Here is a 21,972-nt window from a genome sequence, read left to right on the forward strand (position 1 = left end):
TTCTGTATATATTTCGTACATATTTTAATCTCACTTTCAAACTAGAGCTGAATATACTCTCCTGCAACCCGCATCACCCAATGTGGTACGGATCTGCTTTTTCTATACTTTACTTTAGAACCGTCAGAAGCTAGCCAGCTAACTAGCTACTACTCAGTTAGCCATTGCTAGCGGTCTTCAAAGCTAACTAGGACACCAGCGCGACATCAACCCAGAGCATATCAGACTGCTCTTTCTCTACCACATCTCCGGATTCCTACCGCAAGCTCTGAACCTTTACACCGGATCATCGCAACTAGCTAGCTGCAATCCGAGTGGCTACTCCTGGCTAACGTCTCTGTCCCAAAACAAGCTACAGTTAGCCTTGAGCTAAGCCCATCTCCCGACTAGCCGAAGAGGCCCAACAATACCTCTTTTGCCAATTGGCCTGGACCCTTTACTGCCGACACGGAGCCCCGCCGATCCATCACGACTGGTCCGCCGACATAATCGTCCGAGGTGGTTTCAACAGGCTTTTTCGTTGCGACATCGCCAAAGATCCATCTGCTGGCCAAGGCCCGCGAGCTTTCTGAAACGCTGTGTCTCCAGCTCACCCAGCGCATTAGAGCTCCTGTAGCATAATCCTGGGCTACAATTACCCGGGCCCACAACCGGTCTGTCGATGTCACCGCAAGAAGAGGAATAAACAGACTCACCCCATCGCGACGTCCCCCAAAGGTTAGCTCTCTAGCCCTTGCTATCTCCCTGCTTGCTAATTCGGCCTGCTAACGGTTAGCTTGTCTAGCCCGGGCCTACGAACTGTTAGCTTGTTAGCACAGGCCTGCTAACCATCTGGCTCACTGCGTTCTAAACACTCTGAACCCATTTACTTTCTATCTCTCTTTGATTTTTTATTTTTTGTTTATACCTTCCGGAAACCTGCATCACCCACTGTGATACGGAATCGCTATCACCTTTAATTTTTATTTTATTTTTATGACACACTCAAGAACCTCCAGACGCTAACCAGCTAACTAGCTACAAGCTATTTAGTCATTGTTAGTTTTTTTTTTTTTAAACCTGGATAACACTCGCCAGCCCAGCTTCCCTGCCCATCCACCGCTGCCCCTGGACACTGATCTCTTGGCTACATAGCTGACGCACGCTGGACTGTCCATTAATCACGGTACTCCATTCTGCTTGTTTGTTTTATCTGTCGACCCAGTTGCCTAGTCAACGCCATTTTACCTGCTGTTTGTTGTGCTAGCTGATTAGCCTCGCCTACTGTTTTTAGCTAGCTTTCCCAATTCAACACCTGTGATTACTGTATACCTCGCTGTATGTCTCTCCCAAATGTCAATATGCCTTGTATACTGTTGTTCAGGTTAGTTATCATTGTTTTAGTTCACAATGGAGCCCCTAGATCCACTCTGCATACCCCTGTTACCTCCTTTGTCCCACCCCCACACATGCGGTGACCTCACCCATTACAACCAGCATGTCCAGAGATACAACCTCTCTCATCATCACCCAGTGCCTGGGCTTACCTCCGCTGTACCCGCACCCCACCATACCCCTGTCTGCGCATTATGCCCTGAATATATTCTACCATGCCCAGAAACCTGCTCCTCTTATCCTCTGCCCCCAACGCTCTAGGCGACCAGTTTTGATAGCCTTTAGCCGCACCCTCATACTACTCCTTCTCTGTTCCGCGGGTGATGTGGAGGTAAACCCAGGCCCTGCATGTCCCCAGGTACCCTCATTTGTTGACTTCTGTGATCGAAAAGTCTTGGTTTTATGCATGTCAACATCAGAAGCCTCCTCCCTAAGTTTGTTTTACTCACTGCTTTAGCACACTCTGCTAACCCTGATGTCCTTGCCGTGTCTGAATCCTGGCTCAGGAAGGCCACCAAAAATTCAGAGATTTCCATACCCAACTATAACATCTTCCGTCAAGATAGAACTGCCAAAGGGGGCGGAGTCGCAGTCTACTGCAGAGATAGCCTGCAAAGTAATGTCATACTTTCCAGGTCCATACCCAAACAGTTTGAACTACTAATTTTGAAAATTACTCTCTCCAGAAACAAGTCTCTCACTGTTGCCGCCTGCTACCGACCCCCGTCAGCTCCCAGCTGTGCCCTGGACACCATTTGTGAATTGATCGCCCCCATCTAGCTTCAGAGTTTGTCCTGTTAGGTGACCTAAACTGGGATATGCTTAACACCCCGGCAGTCCTACAATCTAAGCTAGATGCCCTCAATCTCACGCAAATCATCAAGGAACCCACCAGGTACAACCCTAACTCTGTAAACAAGGGCACCCTCATAGACGTCATCCTGACCAACTGGCCCTCCAAATATACCTCCGCTGTCTTCAACCAGGATCTCAGCGATCACTGCCTCATCGCCTGTATCCGCCACGGAGCCGCAGTCAAACGACCACCCTCATCACTGTCAAACGCTCCCTAAAACACTTCTGTGAGCAGGCCTTTCTAATCGACCTGGCCCGTGTATCCTGGAAGGACATTGACCTCATCCCGTCAGTTGAGGATGCCTGGTCATTCTTTAAAAGTAACTTCCTCACCATTTTGGATAAGCATGCTCCGTTCAAAAATGCAGAACCAAGAACAGATACAGCCCTTGGTTCACCCCAGACCTGACTGCCCTCGACCAGCACAAAAACATCCTGTGGCGGACTGCAATAGCATCGAATAGCCCCCGTGATATGCAACTGTTCAGGGAAGTCAGGAACCAATACACGCAGTCAGTCAGGAAAGCTAAGGCCAGCTTCTTCAGGCAAAAGTTTGCATCCTGTAGCTCCAACTCCAAAAAGTTCTGGGACACTGTGAAGTCCATGGAGAACAAGAGCACCTCCTCTCAGCTGCCCACTGCACTGAGGCTAGGAAACACGGTCTCCACCGATAAATCCATGATTATCGAAAACTTCAATAAGCACTTCTCAACGGCTGGCCATGCCTTCCGCCTGGCTACTCCAACCTCGGCCAACAGCCGCCCCCCGTAGTTCCTCACCCAAGCCTCTCCAGGTTCTCCTTTACCCAAATCCAGATAGCAGATGTTCTGAAAGAGCTGCAAAACCTGGACCCGTACAAATCAGCTGGGCTTGACAATCTGGACCCGCTATTTCTGAAACGATCTGCCGCCATTGTCGCAACCCCTATCACCAGCCTGTTCAACCTCTCTTTCATATCGTCTGAGATCCCCAAGGATTGAAAGCTGCCGCAGTCATCCCCTCTTCAAAGGAGGAGACACCCTGACCCAAACTGCTATAGACCTATATCCATCCTGCCCTGCCTATCTAAGGTCTTCGAAAGCCAAGTCAACAAACAGGTCACTGACCATCTCGAATCCCACCGTACCTTCTCCGCTGTGCAATCTGGTTTCCGAGCCGGTCACGGGTGCACCTCAGCCACACTCAAGGTACTAAATGATATCATAACCGCCATCGATAAAAGACAGTACTGTGCAGCCGTCTTCATCGACCTCGCCAAGGCTTTCGACTCTGTCAATCACCAAATTCTTATCGGCAGACTCAACAGCCTCGGTTTTTCGGATGACTGCCTTGCCTGGTTCACCAATTACTTTGCAGACAGAGTTCAGTGTGTCAAATCAGAGGGCATGCTGTCCGGTCCTCTGGCAGTCTCTATGGGGGTGCCACAGGGTTCAATTCTCGGGCCGACTCTTTTCTCTGTATATATCAATGATGTTGCTCTTGCTGCGGGCGATTCCCTGATCCACCTCTACGCAGACGACACCATTCTATATACGGCCCGTCATTGGACACTGTGCTATCAAACCTCCAAACGAGCTTCAATGCCATACAGCACTCCTTCCGTGGCCTCCAACTGCTCTTAAACGCGAGTAAAACCAAATGCATGCTTTTCAACCGATCGCTGCCTGCACCTGCATGCCCGACTAGCATCACCACCCTGGATGGTTCCAACCTTGAATATGTGGACATCTATAAGTACCTAGGTGTCTGGCTAGACTGCAAACTCTCCTTCCAGACTCACATCAAACATCTCCAATCAAAAATCAAATCCAGAGTCGGCTTTCTATTCCGCAACAAAGCCTCCTTCACTCACGCTGCCAAGCTTACCCTAGTAAAACTGACTATCCTACCGATCCTCGACTTCGGCGATGTCATCTACAAAATGGCTTCCAACACTCTACTCAGCAAACTGGATGCAGTCTATCACAGTGCCATCCGTTTTGTCACTAAAGCACCTTATACCACCCACCACTGCGACTTGTATGCTCTAGTCGGCTGGCCCTCACTACATATTCGTCGCCAGACCCACTGGCTCCAGGTCATTTACAAGTCCATGCTAGGTAAAGCTCCGCCTTATCTCAGTTCACTGGTCACGATGGCAACACCCATCCGTAGCACGCGCTCCAGCAGGTGTATCTCACTGATCATCCCTAAAGCCAACACTCATTTGGCCGCCTTTCGTTCCAGTACTCTGCTGCCTGTGACTGGAACGAATTGCAAAAATCGCTGAAGTTGGAGACTTTATCTCCTCACCAACTTCAAACATCAGCTATCCGAGCAGCTAACCGATCGCTGCAGCTGTACATAGTCTATAGGTAAATAGCTCACCCTTATTCACCTGCCTCATTCCCATACTGTTTTTATACTGTTTTTATTTATTTACTTTTCTGCTCTTTGCACACCAATATCACCAATATCTCTACCTGTACATGCCCATCTGATCATTTATCACTCCAGTGTTAATCTGCAAAATTGTATTATTCGCCTACCTCCTCATGCCTTTTGCACACATTGTATATAGATTGCCCATTTTTTTTCTACTGTGTTATTGACTAGTTAATTGTTTACTCCATGTGTAACTCTGTGTTGTCTGTTCACACTGCTATGCTTTATCTTGGCCAGGTCGCAGTTGCAAATGAGAACTTGTTCTCAACTAGCCTACCTGGTTAAATAAAGGTGAAATAAAAAAAAACAGTAACAGAGTCCTCAGCACGGGTATCTGATCACAGTAACAGAGTCCTCAGCCAGCAGCACGGATATCTGATCGCAGTAACAGCAGCGAGCACATGGTACTCTATATAGGGAATAGTACTCTATATAGGGAATAGTACTCTATATAGGGAATAGTTTAATAGTACTCTATATAGGGAATAGTTTAATAGTACTCTATATAGGGAATAGTTTAGTAGTACTATATATAGGGAATAGTTTAATAGTACTCTATATAGGGAATAGTTTAGTAGTACTCTATATAGGGAATAGTTTAATAGTACTCTATATAGGGAATAGTTTAATAGTACTCTATATAGGGAATAGTTTAGTAGTACTCTATAAGGAATAGTTTAATAGTACTCTATATAGGGAATAGTTTAATAGTACTCTATATAGGGAATAGTACTATATATAGGGAATAGTTTAGTAGTACTCTATATAGGGAATAGTTTAGTAGTACTCTATATAGGGAATAGTTTAATAGTACTCTATATAGGGAATAGTTTAATAGTACTATATATAGGGAATAGTACTCTATATAGGGAATAGTACTATATATAGGGAATAGTTTAATAGTACTCTATATAGGAAATAGTTTAATAGTACTCTATATAGGGAATAGTTTAGTAGTACTCTATATAGGGAATAGTTTAGTAGTACTCTATATAGGGAATAGTACTCTATAGGGAATAGTTTAATAGTACTCTATTTAGGGAATAGTTTAGTAGTACTCTATATAGGGAATAGTACTCTATAGGGAATAGTTTAATAGTACTCTATTTAGGGAATAGTTTAGTAGTACTCTATATAGGGAATAGTACTCTATATAGGGAATAGTTTAATAGTACTCTGTATAGGGAATAGTTTAATAGTACTCTATATAGGGAATAGTACTCTATATAGGGAATAGTACTCTATATAGGGAATAGTACTCTATATAGGGAATAGTACTCTATATAGGGAATAGTACTCTATATAGGGAATAGTACTCTATATAGGGAATAGTACTCTATATAGGGAATAGTACTCTATATAGGGAATAGTACTCTATATAGGGAATAGTACTCTATATAGGGAATAGTACTCTATATAGGGAATAGTTTAGTAGTACTCTATATAGGAAATAGTACTCTATATAGGGAATAGTTTAGTAGTACTCTATATAGGGAATAGTTTAGTAGTACTCTATATAGGGAATAGTACTCTATATAGGGAATAGTTTAGTAGTACTCTATATAGGGAATAGGGTGCCATTTGGGACTCAGATATAAACATAAGGAGGGAGGTCTCTCTCCCTCCCTCTCCCCGCCCTCCCTCCCGTTCCAGTCTAAGGACGTCAGGACTGTCAGCGACTAACATGTTAAAAGGTCTCTCTCTCTCTCCTGTTCCAGTCTAAGTACATTGAGGTCTCGCTCAGTAAATAAGACTGGAGCAGGATGTGATGAATATGGGTGTGACCTGATATACAAGACAGACAGGCAGCATTAACTCCACTGGGCGCTGTCTGGATGGGCTAGTAGGTCCTCTAAAACCATGTTAGGGTACATACCAGGTGTACATACCAGGTGTGGGTTAGGGTACACACCAGGAGTACATACCAGGTGTGGGTTAGGGTACATACCAGGTGTGGGTTAGGGTGTGGGTTAGGGAACATACCAGGGGTACATACCGGGTGTGGGTCAGGGCGCATACCGGGTGTGGGTCAGGGCGCATACCGGGTGTGGGTCAGGGCGCATACCGGGTGTGGGTCAGGGCGCATACCGGGTGTGGGTCAGGGCGCATACCGGGTGTGGGTCAGGGCGCATACCGGGTGTGGGTCAGGGCGCATACCGGGTGTGGGTCAGGGCGCATACCGGGTGTGGGTCAGGGCGCATACCGGGTGTGGGTCAGGGCGCATACCGGGTGTGGGTCAGGGCGCATACCGGGTGTGGGTCAGGGCGCATACCGGGTGTGGGTCAGGGCGCATACCGGGTGTGGGTCAGGGCGCATACCGGGTGTGGGTCAGGGCGCATACCGGGTGTGGGTCAGGGCGCATACCGGGTGTGGGTCAGGGCGCATACCGGGTGTGGGTTAGGGTACATACCAGGGTACGTCAGGGTACATACCATGGGTACATACCAGGTGTGGGTCAGGGTACATACCAGGTGTGGGTCAGGGTACATACCAGGTAAATCAGGAACTGCCAGCTGACAGCGTATCTCTGGACCAGGTGGGCGGTGATGTGGGTAGAGGTGTGGGGGGCAAAGGTGACCAGGAGATAGGTTCCCACCACTGCTAGTGCGCCACCTGTAGGTCAGGAAGAGAATCACACGAGTATTGAACCATCCTGATACTGATCTGTTGAATCAGTACTATGACACGGAGTAACTGATCAGTTTAATCAGTACTATGACACGGAGTAACTGATCAGTTTAATCAGTACTATGACACAGAGTAACTGATCAGTTTAATCAGTACTATGACACAGAGTAACTGATCAGTTTAATCAGTACTATGATACAGAGTAACTGATCAGTTTAGTCAGTACTAGCCAGCTCCTCTCTCCTCCTAGACGTCAACCAGACATAATGTTTCGTAACGTGGGAACTCATACCTAGCCAGCTCCTCTCTCCTCCTCGACGTCAACCAGACATAATGTTTCGTAACGTGGGAACTCATACCTAGCCAGCTCCTCTCTCCTCCTAGACGTCAACCAGACATAATGTTTTGTAACGTGGGAACTCATACCTAGCCAGCTCCTCTCTCCTCCTAGACGTCAAACAGACATAATGTTTTGTAGTGTGAACTCATACCTAGCCAGCTCCTCTCTCCTCCTCGACGTCAAACAGACATAATGTTACGTAACATGGGAACTCATACCTAGCCAGCTCCTCTCTCCTCCTCGACGTCAAACAGACATAATGTTACGTAACGTGGGAACTCATACCTAAATCTGAACATTCTTGGTGGTTAGAGCGTTGGACTAGTAACCTAACGGTTTCGAGATTGAAACCCCGAGCTGACAAGGCACAAATCTGCCGCTCTGCCCCTAAAACAAGGCAGTTTTAGGGGCAGTTCCTAGGCTGTTCCCCTGATCCTAGGCTGTCATTGAAAATAAGGATTTGTTCTTAACTTACTTGCCTAGTTAAGTAAAAAATAAAATCAACATCACAATGATTATGTCCTGAGGGGTTTGATTAGCGCTGTGTGTGTACAAACTTACCAACAATATCAGTGGCTCGTAGCGTCTCTTTAAGGAACACCACAGAGATGACCGCACTCGCTGAAAGAGAAGGCAGACAGTAAGGAACACCACAGAGATGACTGAAAGAGATGACAGACATTAAGGAACACCACAGAGATGACTGATATTAAGGAACACCACAGAGATGACAGACATTAAGGAACACCACAGAGATGACTGACATTAAGGAACACCACAGAGATGACTGACATTAAGGAACACCACAGAGATGACTGATATTAAGGAACACCACAGAGATGACAGACATTAAGGAACACCACAGAGATGACAGACATTAAGGAACACCACAGAGATGACTGAAAGAGAAGGCAGACATTAAGGAACACCACAGAGATGACAGACATTAAGGAACACCACAGAGATGACTGACATTAAGGAACACCACAGAGATGACAGACATTAAGGAACACCACAGAGATGACAGACATTAAGGAACACCACAGAGATGACAGACATTAAGGAACACCACAGAGATGACTGAAAGAGAAGGCAGACATTAAGGAACACCACAGAGATGACAGACATTAAGGAACACCACAGAGATGACAGACATTAAGGAACACCACAGAGATGACTGAAAGAGAAGGCAGACATTAAGGAACACCACAGAGATGACTGATATTAAGGAACACCACAGAGATGACAGACATTAAGGAACACCACAGAGATGACAGACATTAAGGAACACCACAGAGATGACAGACATTAAGGAACACCACAGAGATGACTGACATTAAGGAACACCACAGAGATGACTGACATTAAGGAACACCACAGAGATGACTGATATTAAGGAACACCACAGAGATGACAGACATTAAGGAACACCACAGAGATGACTGATATTAAGGAACACCACAGAGATGACAGACATTAAGGAACACCACAGAGATGACTGATATTAAGGAACACCACAGAGATGACAGACATTAAGGAACACCACAGAGATGACAGACATTAAGGAACACCACAGAGATGACTGACATTAAGGAACACCACAGAGATGACTGATATTAAGGAACACCACAGAGATGACTGAAAGAGATGACAGACATTAAGGAACACCACAGAGATGACTGAAAGAGATGACAGACATTAAGGAACACCACAGAGATGACAGACATTAAGGAACACCACAGAGATGACTGAAAGAGATGACAGACATTAAGGAACACCACAGAGATGACAGACATTAAGGAACACCACAGAGATGACTGATATTAAGGAACACCACAGAGATGACTGATATTAAGGAACACCACAGAGATGACTGAAAGAGATGACAGACATTAAGGAACACCACAGAGATGACAGACATTAAGGAACACCACAGAGATGACTGAAAGAGATGACAGACATTAAGGAACACCACAGAGATGACAGACATTAAGGAACACCACAGAGATGACTGATATTAAGGAACACCACAGAGATGACTGAAAGAGATGACAGACATTAAGGAACACCACAGAGATGACAGACATTAAGGAACACCACAGAGATGACTGATATTAAGGAACACCACAGAGATGACTGAAAGAGATGACAGACATTAAGGAACACCACAGAGATGACTGAAAGAGATGACAGACATTAAGGAACACCACAGAGATGACTGACATTAAGGAACACCACAGAGATGACTGAAAGAGATGACAGACATTAAGGAACACCACAGAGATGACTGACATTAAGGAACACCACAGAGATGACAGACATTAAGGAACACCACAGAGATGACAGACATTAAGGAACACCACAGAGATGACTGACATTAAGGAACACCACAGAGATGACTGACATTAAGGAACACCACAGAGATGACTGATATTAAGGAACACCACAGAGATGACTGATATTAAGGAACACCACAGAGATGACTGATATTAAGGAACACCACAGAGATGACTGATATTAAGGAACTTCACAGAGATGACTGATATTAAGGAACATCACAGAGATGACTGACATTAAGGAACACCACAGAGATGACAGACATTAAGGAACACCACAGAGATGACTGACATTAAGGAACACCACAGAGATGACTGATATTAAGGAACACCACAGAGATGACTGACATTAAGGAACACCACAGAGATGACAGACATTAAGGAACACCACAGAGATGACTGCGCTGGCTGAAAGACGATTAAGGATGCCATTTTACATCTCCCATTTTCTTTACATAACAATGCCATGTATGGTGTCTACCTTCATAGATTCAGTCACCTGGACACTATGTGACCTGCAGTATAGGAATATCCATCTATCATACCTGGTACACACACCTACAGTCTCACATGTATATGAGTCTTGTCGCTAATAATCAGAGAGGCTGAGAGAATCTCTGGTGTCGCAGATTCCTACAGAGTCTCTTCCTCTGTCTGTCCTTGGTTAGATGTAATAATAATAATCACAGTAATACTGTCACTCTGTCATTCTAACTCCCAGGAACTCAGAGGAAGGTGAAAGAAGGTGAACCCAATGGGTCGCAAAGCAAGGTGAAAGAAGGTGAACCCAATGGGTCTCAAAGCAAGGTGAAAGAAGGTGAACCCAATGGTCTCAAAGCAAGGAGAAAGAAGGTGAACCACAATGGGTCTCAAAGCAAGGAGAAAGAAGGTGAACCACAATGGGTCTCAAAGCAAGGATGAAGGAAGGTGAACCCAATGGGTCTCAAAGCAAGGTGAAAGAAGGTGAACCCAATGGGTCTCAAAGCAAGATGAAAGAAGGTGAACCCAATGGGTCTCAAAGCAAGGTGAAAGAAGGTGAACCCAATGGGTCTCAAAGCAAGGAGAAAGAAGGTGAACCCAATGGGTCTCAAAGCAAGGAGAAAGAAGGTGAACCCAATGGGTCTCAAAGCAAGGTGAAAGAAGGTGAACCCACTGGGTCTCAGCAAGGTGAACCCAATGGGTCTCAAAGCAAGGTGAAAGAAGGTGAACCCAATGGGTCTCAAAGCAAGGAGAAAGATCTAAGGTGAACCCAATGGGTCTCAAAGCAAGGAGAAAGAAGGTGAACCCAATGGGTCTCAAAGCAAGGAGAAAGAAGGTGAACCCAATGGGTCTCAAAGCAAGGTGAAGGAAGGTGAACCCAATGGGTCTCAAAGCAAGGTGAAAGAAGGTGAACCCAATGGGTCTCAAAGCAAGATGAAAGAAGGTGAACCCAATGGGTCTCAAAGCAAGGTGAAAGAAGGTGAACCCAATGGGTCTCAAAGCAAGGAGAAAGAAGGTGAACCCAATGGGTCTCAAAGCAAGGAGAAAGAAGGTGAACCCAATGGGTCTCAAAGCAAGGTGAAAGAAGGTGAACCCACTGGGTCTCAAAGCAAGGTGAACCCAATGGGTCTCAAAGCAAGGTGAAAGAAGGTGAACCTAATGGGTCTCAAAGCAAGGAGAAAGAAGGTGAACCCAATGGGTCTCAAAGCAAGGAGAAAGAAGGTGAACCCAATGGGTCTCAAAGCAAGGAGAAAGAAGGTGAACCCAATGGGTCTCAAAGCAAGGTGAAGGAAGGTGAACCCAATGGGTCTCAAAGCAAGGTGAAAGAAGGTGAACCCAATGGGTCTCAAAGCAAGATGAAAGAAGGTGAACCCAATGGGTCTCAAAGCAAGGTGAAAGAAGGTGAACCCAATGGGTCTCAAAGCAAGGAGAAAGAAGGTGAACCCAATGGGTCTCAAAGCAAGGAGAAAGAAGGTGAACCCAATGGGTCTCAAAGCAAGGTGAAAGAAGGTGAACCCACTGGGTCTCAAAGCAAGGTGAACCCAATGGTCTCAAAGCAAGGTGAAAGAAGGTGAACCCAAAGCAAGGAGAAAGAAGGTGAACCCAAAGCAAGGTGAAAGAAGGTGAACCCACTGGGTCTCAAAGCAAGGTGAAAGAAGGTGAACCCAAAGCAAGGTGAAAGAAGGTGAACCCAAAGCAAGGTGAAAGAAGGTGAACCCACTGGGTCTCAAAGCAAGGTGAAAGAAGGTGAACCCAATGGGTCTCAAAGCAAGGTGAAAGAAGGTGAACCCAAAGCAAGGTGAAAGAAGGTGAACCCACTGGGTCTCAAAGCAAGGTGAAAGAAGGTGAACCCAATGGGTCTCAAAGCAAGGTGAAAGAAGGTGAACCCAATGGTCTCAAAGCAAGGTGAAAGAAGGTGAACCCACTGGGTCTCAAAGCAAGGTGAAAGAAGGTGAACCCACTGGGTCTCAAAGCAAGGTGAAAGAAGGTGAACCCACTGGGTCTCAAAGCAAGGTGAAAGAAGGTGAACCCACTGGGTCTCAAAGCAAGGAGAAAGAAGGTGAACCCAAAGCAAGGTGAAAGAAGGTGAACCCAATGGGTCTCAAGCAAGGTGAAAGAAGGTGAACCCACTGGGTCTCAAAGCAAGGAGAAAGAAGGTGAACCCAATGGGTCTCAAAGCAAGGTGAAAGAACGTGAACCCAATGGGTCTCAAAACAAGGTGAAAGAAGGTGAACCCAATGGGTCTCAAAGCAAGGAGAAAGAAGGTGAACCCAATGGGTCTCAAAGCAAGGAGAAAGAAGGTGAACCCAATGGGTCTCAAAGCAAGGTGAAAGAAGGTGAACCCAATGGGTCTCAAAGCAAGGTGAAAGAAGGTGAACCCAATGGGTCTCAAAGCAAGGTGAAAGAAGGTGAACCCAATGGGTCTCAAAGCAAGGTGAAAGAAGGTGAACCCAATGGGTCTCAAAGCAAGGTGAAAGAAGGTGAACCCAATGGGTCTCAAAGCAAGGTGAAAGAAGGTGAACCCAATGGGTCTCAAAGCAAGGTGAAAGAAGGTGAACCCAATGGGTCTCAAAGCAAGGTGAAAGAAGGTGAACCCAATGGGTCTCAAAGCAAGGTGAAAGAAGGTGAACCCAATGGGTCTCAAAGCAAGGTGAACCCAATGGTCTCAAAGCAAGGTGAAAGAAGGTGAACCCAAAGCAAGGAGAAAGAAGGTGAACCCAAAGCAAGGTGAAAGAAGGTGAACCCACTGGGTCTCAAAGCAAGGTGAAAGAAGGTGAACCCAAAGCAAGGTGAAAGAAGGTGAACTCAAAGCAAGGTGAAAGAAGGTGAACCCACTGGGTCTCAAAGCAAGGTGAAAGAAGGTGAACCCAATGGGTCTCAAAGCAAGGTGAAAGAAGGTGAACCCAAAGCAAGGTGAAAGAAGGTGAACCCACTGGGTCTCAAAGCAAGGTGAAAGAAGGTGAACCCAATGGTCTCAAAGCAAGGTGAAAGAAGGTGAACCCACTGGGTCTCAAAGCAAGGTGAAAGAAGGTGAACCCACTGGGTCTCAAAGCAAGGTGAAAGAAGGTGAACCCACTGGGTCTCAAAGCAAGGTGAAAGAAGGTGAACCCACTGGGTCTCAAAGCAAGGAGAAAGAAGGTGAACCCAAAGCAAGGTGAAAGAAGGTGAACCCAATGGGTCTCAAGCAAGGAGAAAGAAGGTGAACCCACTGGGTCTCAAAGCAAGGAGAAAGAAGGTGAACCCACTGGGTCTCAAAGCAAGGAGAAAGAAGGTGAACCCAATGGGTCTCAAAGCAAGGTGAAAGAAGGTGAACCCAATGGGTCTCAAAACAAGGTGAAAGAAGGTGAACCCAATGGGTCTCAAAGCAAGGAGAAAGAAGGTGAACCCAATGGGTCTCAAAGCAAGGTGAAAGAAGGTGAACCCAATGGGTCTCAAAGCCACCATTACAATCTGATCTATAGACTGACATTGTTGTTATGTGTGCAGTATGTCACACAATGAAACCATAACTATTGACACGTTGATTTACTGATCTAATAGGAGATGTTGACTGGTTTGGTTGATCCTGCCCACCAGGTGGCTGATAACATCCCACACAGAGAGCTCATCTCACGGTTCAGGGTTTCCCCTCTACCTTTGGGACAGACGAGATCCATGTCCTGTAACCATAGCAACTCCTCATGAAGCCAGGAGTCTCGTCGCCGAGAGAAGCTCTCGTGCCGCAGATTCCTACAGTCTCTTCCTCTGTCCTTGGTTAGATATACTAATAATAATATTAATATTTAGTAAATCATATATAGCAGCAGTAGTAGTGTAGTAGTAGTAATAATAGTAGCAGTAGTAGTGTAGTAGCAGTAGTAGTGTAGTAGTAGCAGATTCCTACAGTCTCTTCCTCTGTCCTTGGTTAGATATACTAATAATAATATTAATATTTAGTAAATCATATATAGCAGCAGTAGTAGTGTAGTAGTAGTAGTGTAGTAGCAGTAGTAGTGTAGCAGCAGTAGTAGTGTAGTAGTAGTAATAATAGTAGTAGTAGCAGTAGTAGTGTAGTAGCAGTAGTAGTGTAGCAGCAGTAGTAGTGTAGTAGTAGTAATAATAGTAGTAGCAGCAGTAGTGTAGTAGTAGTAATAATAGTAGTAGTAGTAGCAGTAGTAGTGTAGTAGTAGTAGTAGCAGCAGTAGTGTAGTAGTAGTAATAATAGTAGTAGTAGTAGCAGTAGTAGTGTAGTAGCAGTAGTAGTGTAGTAGCAGTAGTGTAGTAGCAGTAGTAGTGTAGCAGCAGTAGTAGTGTAGTAGTAGTAATAATAGTAGTAGTAGCAGTAGTAGTGTAGTAGCAGTAGTAGTGTAGTAGCAGTAGTGTAGTAGCAGTAGTAGTGTAGCAGCAGTAGTAGTGTAGTAGTAGTAATAATAGTAGTAGCAGCAGTAGTGTAGTAGTAGTAATAATAGTAGTAGTAGTAGCAGTAGTAGTGTAGTAGCAGTAGTAGTGTAGTAGCAGTAGTAGTGTAGTAGCAGTAGTAGTAGTAGTAGGGTAGTAGCAGTAGTAGTGTAGTAGCAGTAGTAGTGTAGTAGCAGTAGTAGTGTAGTAGCAGTAGTAGTGTAGTAGCAGTAGTGTAGTAGCAGTAGTAGTGTAGTAGCAGTGGTAGTAACAGTAGTAGTGGTAGTAGTAGTAGTAATAATAACAGTGGTAGTAATACCACAGCCTCCATTCTAACACCACAGCCTCCATTCTAACACCACAGCCTCCATTCTAACACCACAGCCTCCATTCTAACACCACAGCCTCCATTCTAACACCACAGCCTCCATTCTAACACCACAGCCTCCATTCTAACACCACAGCCTCCATTCTAACACCACAGGCTCCATTCTAACACCACAGGCTCCATTCTAACACCACAGGCTCCATTCTAACACCACAGCCTCCATTCTAACACCACAGCCTCCATTCTAACACCACAGCCTCCATTCTAACACCACAGCCTCCATTCTAACACCACAGCCTCCATTCTAACACCACAGCCTCCATTCTAACACCACAGCCTCCATTCTAACACCACAGGCTCCATTCTAACACCACAGGCTCCATTCTAACACCACAGCCTCCAGTCTAATACCACAGCCTCCAGTCTAATACCACAGCCTCCAGTCTAATACCACAGCCTCCAGTCTAATACCACAGCCTCCAGTCTAATACCACAGCCTCCAGTCTAATACCACAGCCTCCAGTCTAATACCACAGCCTCCAGTATAATACCACAGCCTCCAGTATAATACCACAGCCTCCAGTATAATACCACAGCCTCCAGTATAATACCACAGCCTCCAGTATAATACCACAGCCTCCAGTATAATACCACAGCCTCCAGTATAATACCACAGCCTCCAGTATAATACCACAGCCTCCATTCTAATACTACAGCATCCATTCTAATACTCCAGCATCCATTCTAATACTCCAGCATCCATTCTAATACTCCAGCATCCATTGCCGTAGCAGCAGCCTGATGAGAAGTGGGGAATAGGTCTATAAAGTACCTGTAGTCGTTACTGGTGTTGAGCATGTGGAAACACCTGATGCAGTTTTCCATGTGTTTTCTCCAAGTCCTTCCACGTTAAACTGTCAGTAAGGCCGGTCTATGACAACACTCTGTGCAGCTTACAGATTCATCAGAGAAATGGAGACCTATCAGATCTAATAGAACCCAGTGGGCCTGGAACCCGACGGACCTATCAGATCTAATAGAACCCAGTGGGCCTGGAACCCGACGGACCTATCAGATCTAATAGAACCCAGTGGGCCTGGAACCCGACGGACCTATCAGATCTAATAGAACCCAGTGGGCCTGGAACCAGACGGACCTATCAGATCTAATAGAACCCAGTGGGCCTGGAACCCGACGGACCTATCAGATCTAATAGAACCCAGTGGGCCTGGAACCCGACGGACCTATCAGATCTAATAGAACCCAGTGGGCCTGGAACCCGACGGACCTATCAGATCTAATAGAACCCAGTGGGCCTGGAACCAGACGGACCTATCAGATCTAATAGAACCCAGTGGGCCTGGAACCAGACGGACCTATCAGATCTAATAGAACCCAGTGGGCCTGGAACCCGACGGACCTATCAGATCTAATAGAACCCAGTGGGCCTGGAACCAGACGGACCTATCAGATCTAATAGAACCCAGTGGGCCTGGAACCCGACGGACCTATCAGATCTAATAGAACCCAGTGGGCCTGGAACCAGACGGACCTATCAGATCTAATAGAACCCAGTGGGCCTGGAACCAGACGGACCTATCAGATCTAATAGAACCCAGTGGGCCTGGAACCGACGGACCTATCAGATCTAATAGAACCCAGTGGGCCTGGAACCCGACGGACCTATCAGATCTAATAGAACCCAGTGGGCCTGGAACCCGACGGACCTATCAGATCTAATAGAACCCAGTGGGCCTGGAACCAGACGGACCTATCAGATCTAATAGAACCCAGTGGGCCTGGAACCAGACGGACCTATCAGATCTAATAGAACCCAGTGGGCCTGGAACCCGACGGACCTATCAGATCTAATAGAACCCAGTGGGCCTGGAACCAGACGGACCTATCAGATCTAATAGAACCCAGTGGGCCTGGAACCAGACGGACCTATCAGATCTAATAGAACCCAGTGGGCCTGGAACCAGACCCAGTGGGCCTGGAACCAGACGGACCTATCAGATCTAATAGAACCCAGTGGGCCTGGAACCAGACGGACCTATCAGATCTAATAGAACCCAGTGGGCCTGGAACCAGACGGACCTATCAGATCTAATAGAACCCAGTGGGCCTGGAACCAGACGGACCTATCAGATCTAATAGAACCCAGTGGGCCTGGAACCAGACGGACCTATCAGATCTAATAGAACCCAGTGGGCCTGGAACCCGACGGACCTATCAGATCTAATAGAACCCAGTGGGCCTGGAACCAGACGGACCTATCAGATCTAATAGAACCCAGTGGGCCTGGAACCAGACGGACCTATCAGATCTAATAGAACCCAGTGGGCCTGGAACCCGACGGACCTATCAGATCTAATAGAACCCAGTGGGCCTGGAACCAGACGGACCTATCAGATCTAATAGAACCCAGTGGGCCTGGAACCAGACGGACCTATCAGATCTAATAGAACCCAGTGGGCCTGGAACCAGACGGACCTATCAGATCTAATAGAACCCAGTGGGCCTGGAACCAGACGGACCTATCAGATCTAATAGAACCCAGTGGGCCTGGAACCCGACGGACCTATCAGATCTAATAGAACCCAGTGGGCCTGGAACCAGACGGACCTATCAGATCTAATAGAACCCAGTGGGCCTGGAACCAGACGGACCTATCAGATCTAATAGAACCCAGTGGGCCTGGAACCAGACGGACCTATCAGATCTAATAGAACCCAGTGGGCCTGGAACCAGACGGACCTATCAGATCTAATAGAACCCAGTGGGCCTGGAACCAGACGGACCTATCAGATCTAATAGAACCCAGTGGGCCTGGAACCAGACGGACCTATCAGATCTAATAGAACCCAGTGGGCCTGGAACCCGACGGACCTATCAGATCTAATAGAACCCAGTGGGCCTGGAACCAGACGGACCTATCAGATCTAATAGAACCCAGTGGGCCTGGAACCAGACGGACCTATCAGATCTAATAGAACCCAGTGGGCCTGGAACCAGACGGACCTATCAGATCTAATAGAACCCAGTGGGCCTGGAACCAGACGGACCTATCAGATCTAATAGAACCCAGTGGGCCTGGAACCAGACGGACCTATCAGATCTAATAGAACCCAGTGGGCCTGGAACCCGACGGACCTATCAGATCTAATAGAACCCAGTGGGCCTGGAACCCGACGGACCTATCAGATCTAATAGAACCCAGTGGGCCTGGAACCAGACGGACCTATCAGATCTAATAGAACCCAGTGGGCCTGGAACCCGACGGACCTATCAGATCTAATAGAACCCAGTGGGCCTGGAACCCGACGGACCTATCAGATCTAATAGAACCCAGTGGGCCTGGAACCAGACGGACCTATCAGATCTAATAGAACCCAGTGGGCCTGGAACCAGACGGACCTATCAGATCTAATAGAACCCAGTGGGCCTGGAACCAGACGGACCTATCAGATCTAATAGAACCCAGTGGGCCTGGAACCAGACGGACCTATCAGATCTAATAGAACCCAGTGGGCCTGGAACCAGACGGACCTATCAGATCTAATAGAACCCAGTGGGCCTGGAACCCGACGGACCTATCAGATCTAATAGAACCCAGTGGGCCTGGAACCAGACGGACCTATCAGATCTAATAGAACCCAGTGGGCCTGGAACCAGACGGACCTATCAGATCTAATAGAACCCAGTGGGCCTGGAACCCGACGGACCTATCAGATCTAATAGAACCCAGTGGGCCTGGAACCCGACGGACCTATCAGATCTAATAGAACCCAGTGGGCCTGGAACCAGACGGACCTATCAGATCTAATAGAACCCAGTGGGCCTGGAACCCGACGGACCTATCAGATCTAATAGAACCCAGTGGGCCTGGAACCCGACGGACCTATCAGATCTAATAGAACCCAGTGGGCCTGGAACCCGACGGACCTATCAGATCTAATAGAACCCAGTGGGCCTGGAACCAGACGGACCTATCAGATCTAATAGAACCCAGTGGGCCTGGAACCCGACGGACCTATCAGATCTAATAGAACCCAGTGGGCCTGGAACCCGACGGACCTATCAGATCTAATAGAACCCAGTGGGCCTGGAACCAGACGGACCTATCAGATCTAATAGAACCCAGTGGGCCTGGAACCCGACGGACCTATCAGATCTAATAGAACCCAGTGGGCCTGGAACCAGACGGACCTATCAGATCTAATAGAACCCAGTGGGCCTGGAACCAGACGGACCTATCAGATCTAATAGAACCCAGTGGGCCTGGAACCAGACGGACCTATCAGATCTAATAGAACCCAGTGGGCCTGGAACCCGACGGACCTATCAGATCTAATAGAACCCAGTGGGCCTGGAACCCGACGGACCTATCAGATCTAATAGAACCCAGTGGGCCTGGAACCAGACGGACCTATCAGATCTAATAGAACCCAGTGGGCCTGGAACCCGACGGACCTATCAGATCTAATAGAACCCAGTGGGCCTGGAACCCGACGGACCTATCAGATCTAATAGAACCCAGTGGGCCTGGAACCCGACGGACCTATCAGATCTAATAGAACCCAGTGGGCCTGGAACCCGACGGACCTATCAGATCTAATAGAACCCAGTGGGCCTGGAACCCGACGGACCTATCAGATCTAATAGAACCCAGTGGGCCTGGAACCCGACGGACCTATCAGATCTAATAGATCCATTTCTCTCCTTCACACCCCTCTCCATCTCTCTCCATCTCTCTCCTTCACACCCCTCTCCATCTCTCTCCTTCACACCCCCCTCCATCTCTCTCCTTCACACCCCCCTCCATCTCTCTCCTTCACACCCCCCTCCATCTCTCTCCTTCACACCCCCCTCCATCTCTCTCCTTCACACACCCCCTCCATCTCTCTCCTTCACCTCCCCTCCATCTCTCTCCTTCACACCCCCTCCATCTCTCTCCTTCACACCCCCTCCATCTCTCTCCTTCACACCCCTCTCCATCTCTCTCCATCTCTCTCCTTCACCCCCCCCTCCATCTCTCTCCTTCACACCCCCTCCATCTCTCTCCTTCACACCCCCCTCCATCTCTCTCCTTCACACCCCCTCCTTCCACCCCCTCCATCTCTCTCCTTCACCCCCTCCATCTCTCTCCTTCACCCCTCTCCATCTCTCTCCTTCACACCCCTCTCTTCAGCTCTCTCCTTCACACCCCCTCCATCTCTCTCCTTCACCCCTCCCCTCCATCTCTCTCCTTCACACCCCCCTCCATCTCTCTCCTTCACACCCCTCTCCATCTCTCTCCATCTCTCTCCTTCACCCCCCTCCATCTCTCTCCTTCACACCCCCTCCATCTCTCTTCTTCACACCCCCTCCATCTCTCTCCTTCACACCCCTCCTTCACACCCCCTCCATCTCTCTCCTTCACACCCCCTCCATCTCTCTCCTTCACCCTCTCCCCTCTCCCATCTCTCTCCTTCACCCCTCTCCATCTCTCTCCTTCACACCCCTCTTCAGCTCTCTCCTTCACACCCCTCTCTTCAGCTCTCTCCTTCACACCCCTCTCTTCAGCTCTCTCCTTCACACCCCTCTCTTCAGCTCTCTCCTTCACACCCCTCTCTTCAGCTCTCTCCTTCACACCCCTCTCTTCAGCTCTCTCCTTCACACCCCTCTCTTCAGCTCTCTCCTTCACACCCCTCTCTTCAGCTCTCTCCTTCACACCCCTCTCTTCAGCTCTCCCCCTTCACACCCCTCTTCAGCTCTCTCCTTCACCCCTCTTCAGCTCTCCCTTCACACCCCTCTCTTCAGCTCTCTCCTTCACACCCCTCTTCAGCTCTCTCCTTCACACCCCTCTTCATCTCTCTCCTTCACCCCTCTCCATCTCTCTCCTTCACCCCCCTCCATCTCTCTCCTTCACACCCCCTCCATCTCTCTCCTTCACACCTCCTTCACCCCCTCCATCTCTCTCCTTCACACCCCCTCCATCTCTCTCCTTCACACCCCTCTCCATCTCTCTCCTTCACACCCCTCTCTTCAGCTCTCTCCTTCACACCCCCTCCATCTCTCTCCTTCACCCCTCCCCTCCATCTCTCTCCTTCACCCCTCCCCTCCATCTCTCTCCTTCACACCCCCTCCATCTCTCTCCTTCACCCCCCTCCATCTCTCTCCTTCACACCCTCTCCATCTCTCTCCATCTCTCTCCTTCACCCCCTCCATCTCTCTCCTTCACCCCCCTCCATCTCTCTTCTTCTAATGCACCCCCTCCATCTCTCTCCCCTTCCCACTAATGCACCCCCTCCTTCACACCCCTCCATCTCTCTCCTTCACCCCCTCCATCTCCCCCCTTCACACCCTCTCCATCCCTCTCCTAAAGCACCCCTCTCTTCAGCTCTCTCCTTCACACCCCTCTTCAGCTCTCTCCTTCACACCCCTCTTCAGCTCTCTCCTTCACACCCCTCTCTTCAGCTCTCTCCTTCACCCTCTCTTCAGCTCTCTCCTTCACACCCCTCTCTTCAGCTCTCTCCTTCACACTCCCTCTCTTCAGCTCTCTCCTTCACACCCCTCTCTTCAGCTCTCCTCTTCACCCCTCTCTTCAGCTCTCTCCTTCACACCCCTCTTCAGCTCTCTCCTTCACACCCTCTTCAGCTCTCTCCTAAAGCACCCCTCTTCAGCTCTCTCCTTCACACCCTCTCCATCTCTCTCCTTCAGCACCCCTCCATCTCTCTCCTTCACACACCCCCCATCACTCCCTCACTCACTACTCCTAAAGCACCCTGGGATCAGTCACTACTCCCAAAGCACCCTGGGATCACTCCCTACTCCTAAAGCACCCT

At 48.0% G+C, this 21,972-nt stretch overlaps 1 protein-coding gene across 50 annotated transcripts in view; it reads right to left on the reverse strand.

Moving 5' to 3' along the window:
• LOC127926745 (NIPA-like protein 2) overlaps nt 1–21,972 on the reverse strand; it is a 51,464-nt gene that overhangs the window by 15,663 nt on the left and 13,829 nt on the right. For all 50 annotated transcript variants that reach the window (XR_008125007.1, XR_008125006.1, XR_008125005.1 and 47 more), the window contains exons 4-5: nt 8,183–8,242; nt 7,145–7,266 (exon numbers count right to left, since the gene is read on the reverse strand). Coding sequence is in view for 47 of the 50 variants with exons in the window: in XM_052512289.1 (XP_052368249.1) it covers nt 7,145–7,266; nt 8,183–8,242 (182 nt within the window). In the remaining 3 variants the exon portion in view is untranslated. The remainder of the gene's footprint in view (nt 1–7,144; nt 7,267–8,182; nt 8,243–21,972) is intronic.

The sequence above is a fragment of the Oncorhynchus keta genome, unplaced genomic scaffold, assembly GCF_023373465.1.
Source record: "Oncorhynchus keta strain PuntledgeMale-10-30-2019 unplaced genomic scaffold, Oket_V2 Un_contig_8159_pilon_pilon, whole genome shotgun sequence".
Taxonomy (NCBI): Eukaryota; Metazoa; Chordata; class Actinopteri; order Salmoniformes; family Salmonidae; genus Oncorhynchus; species Oncorhynchus keta.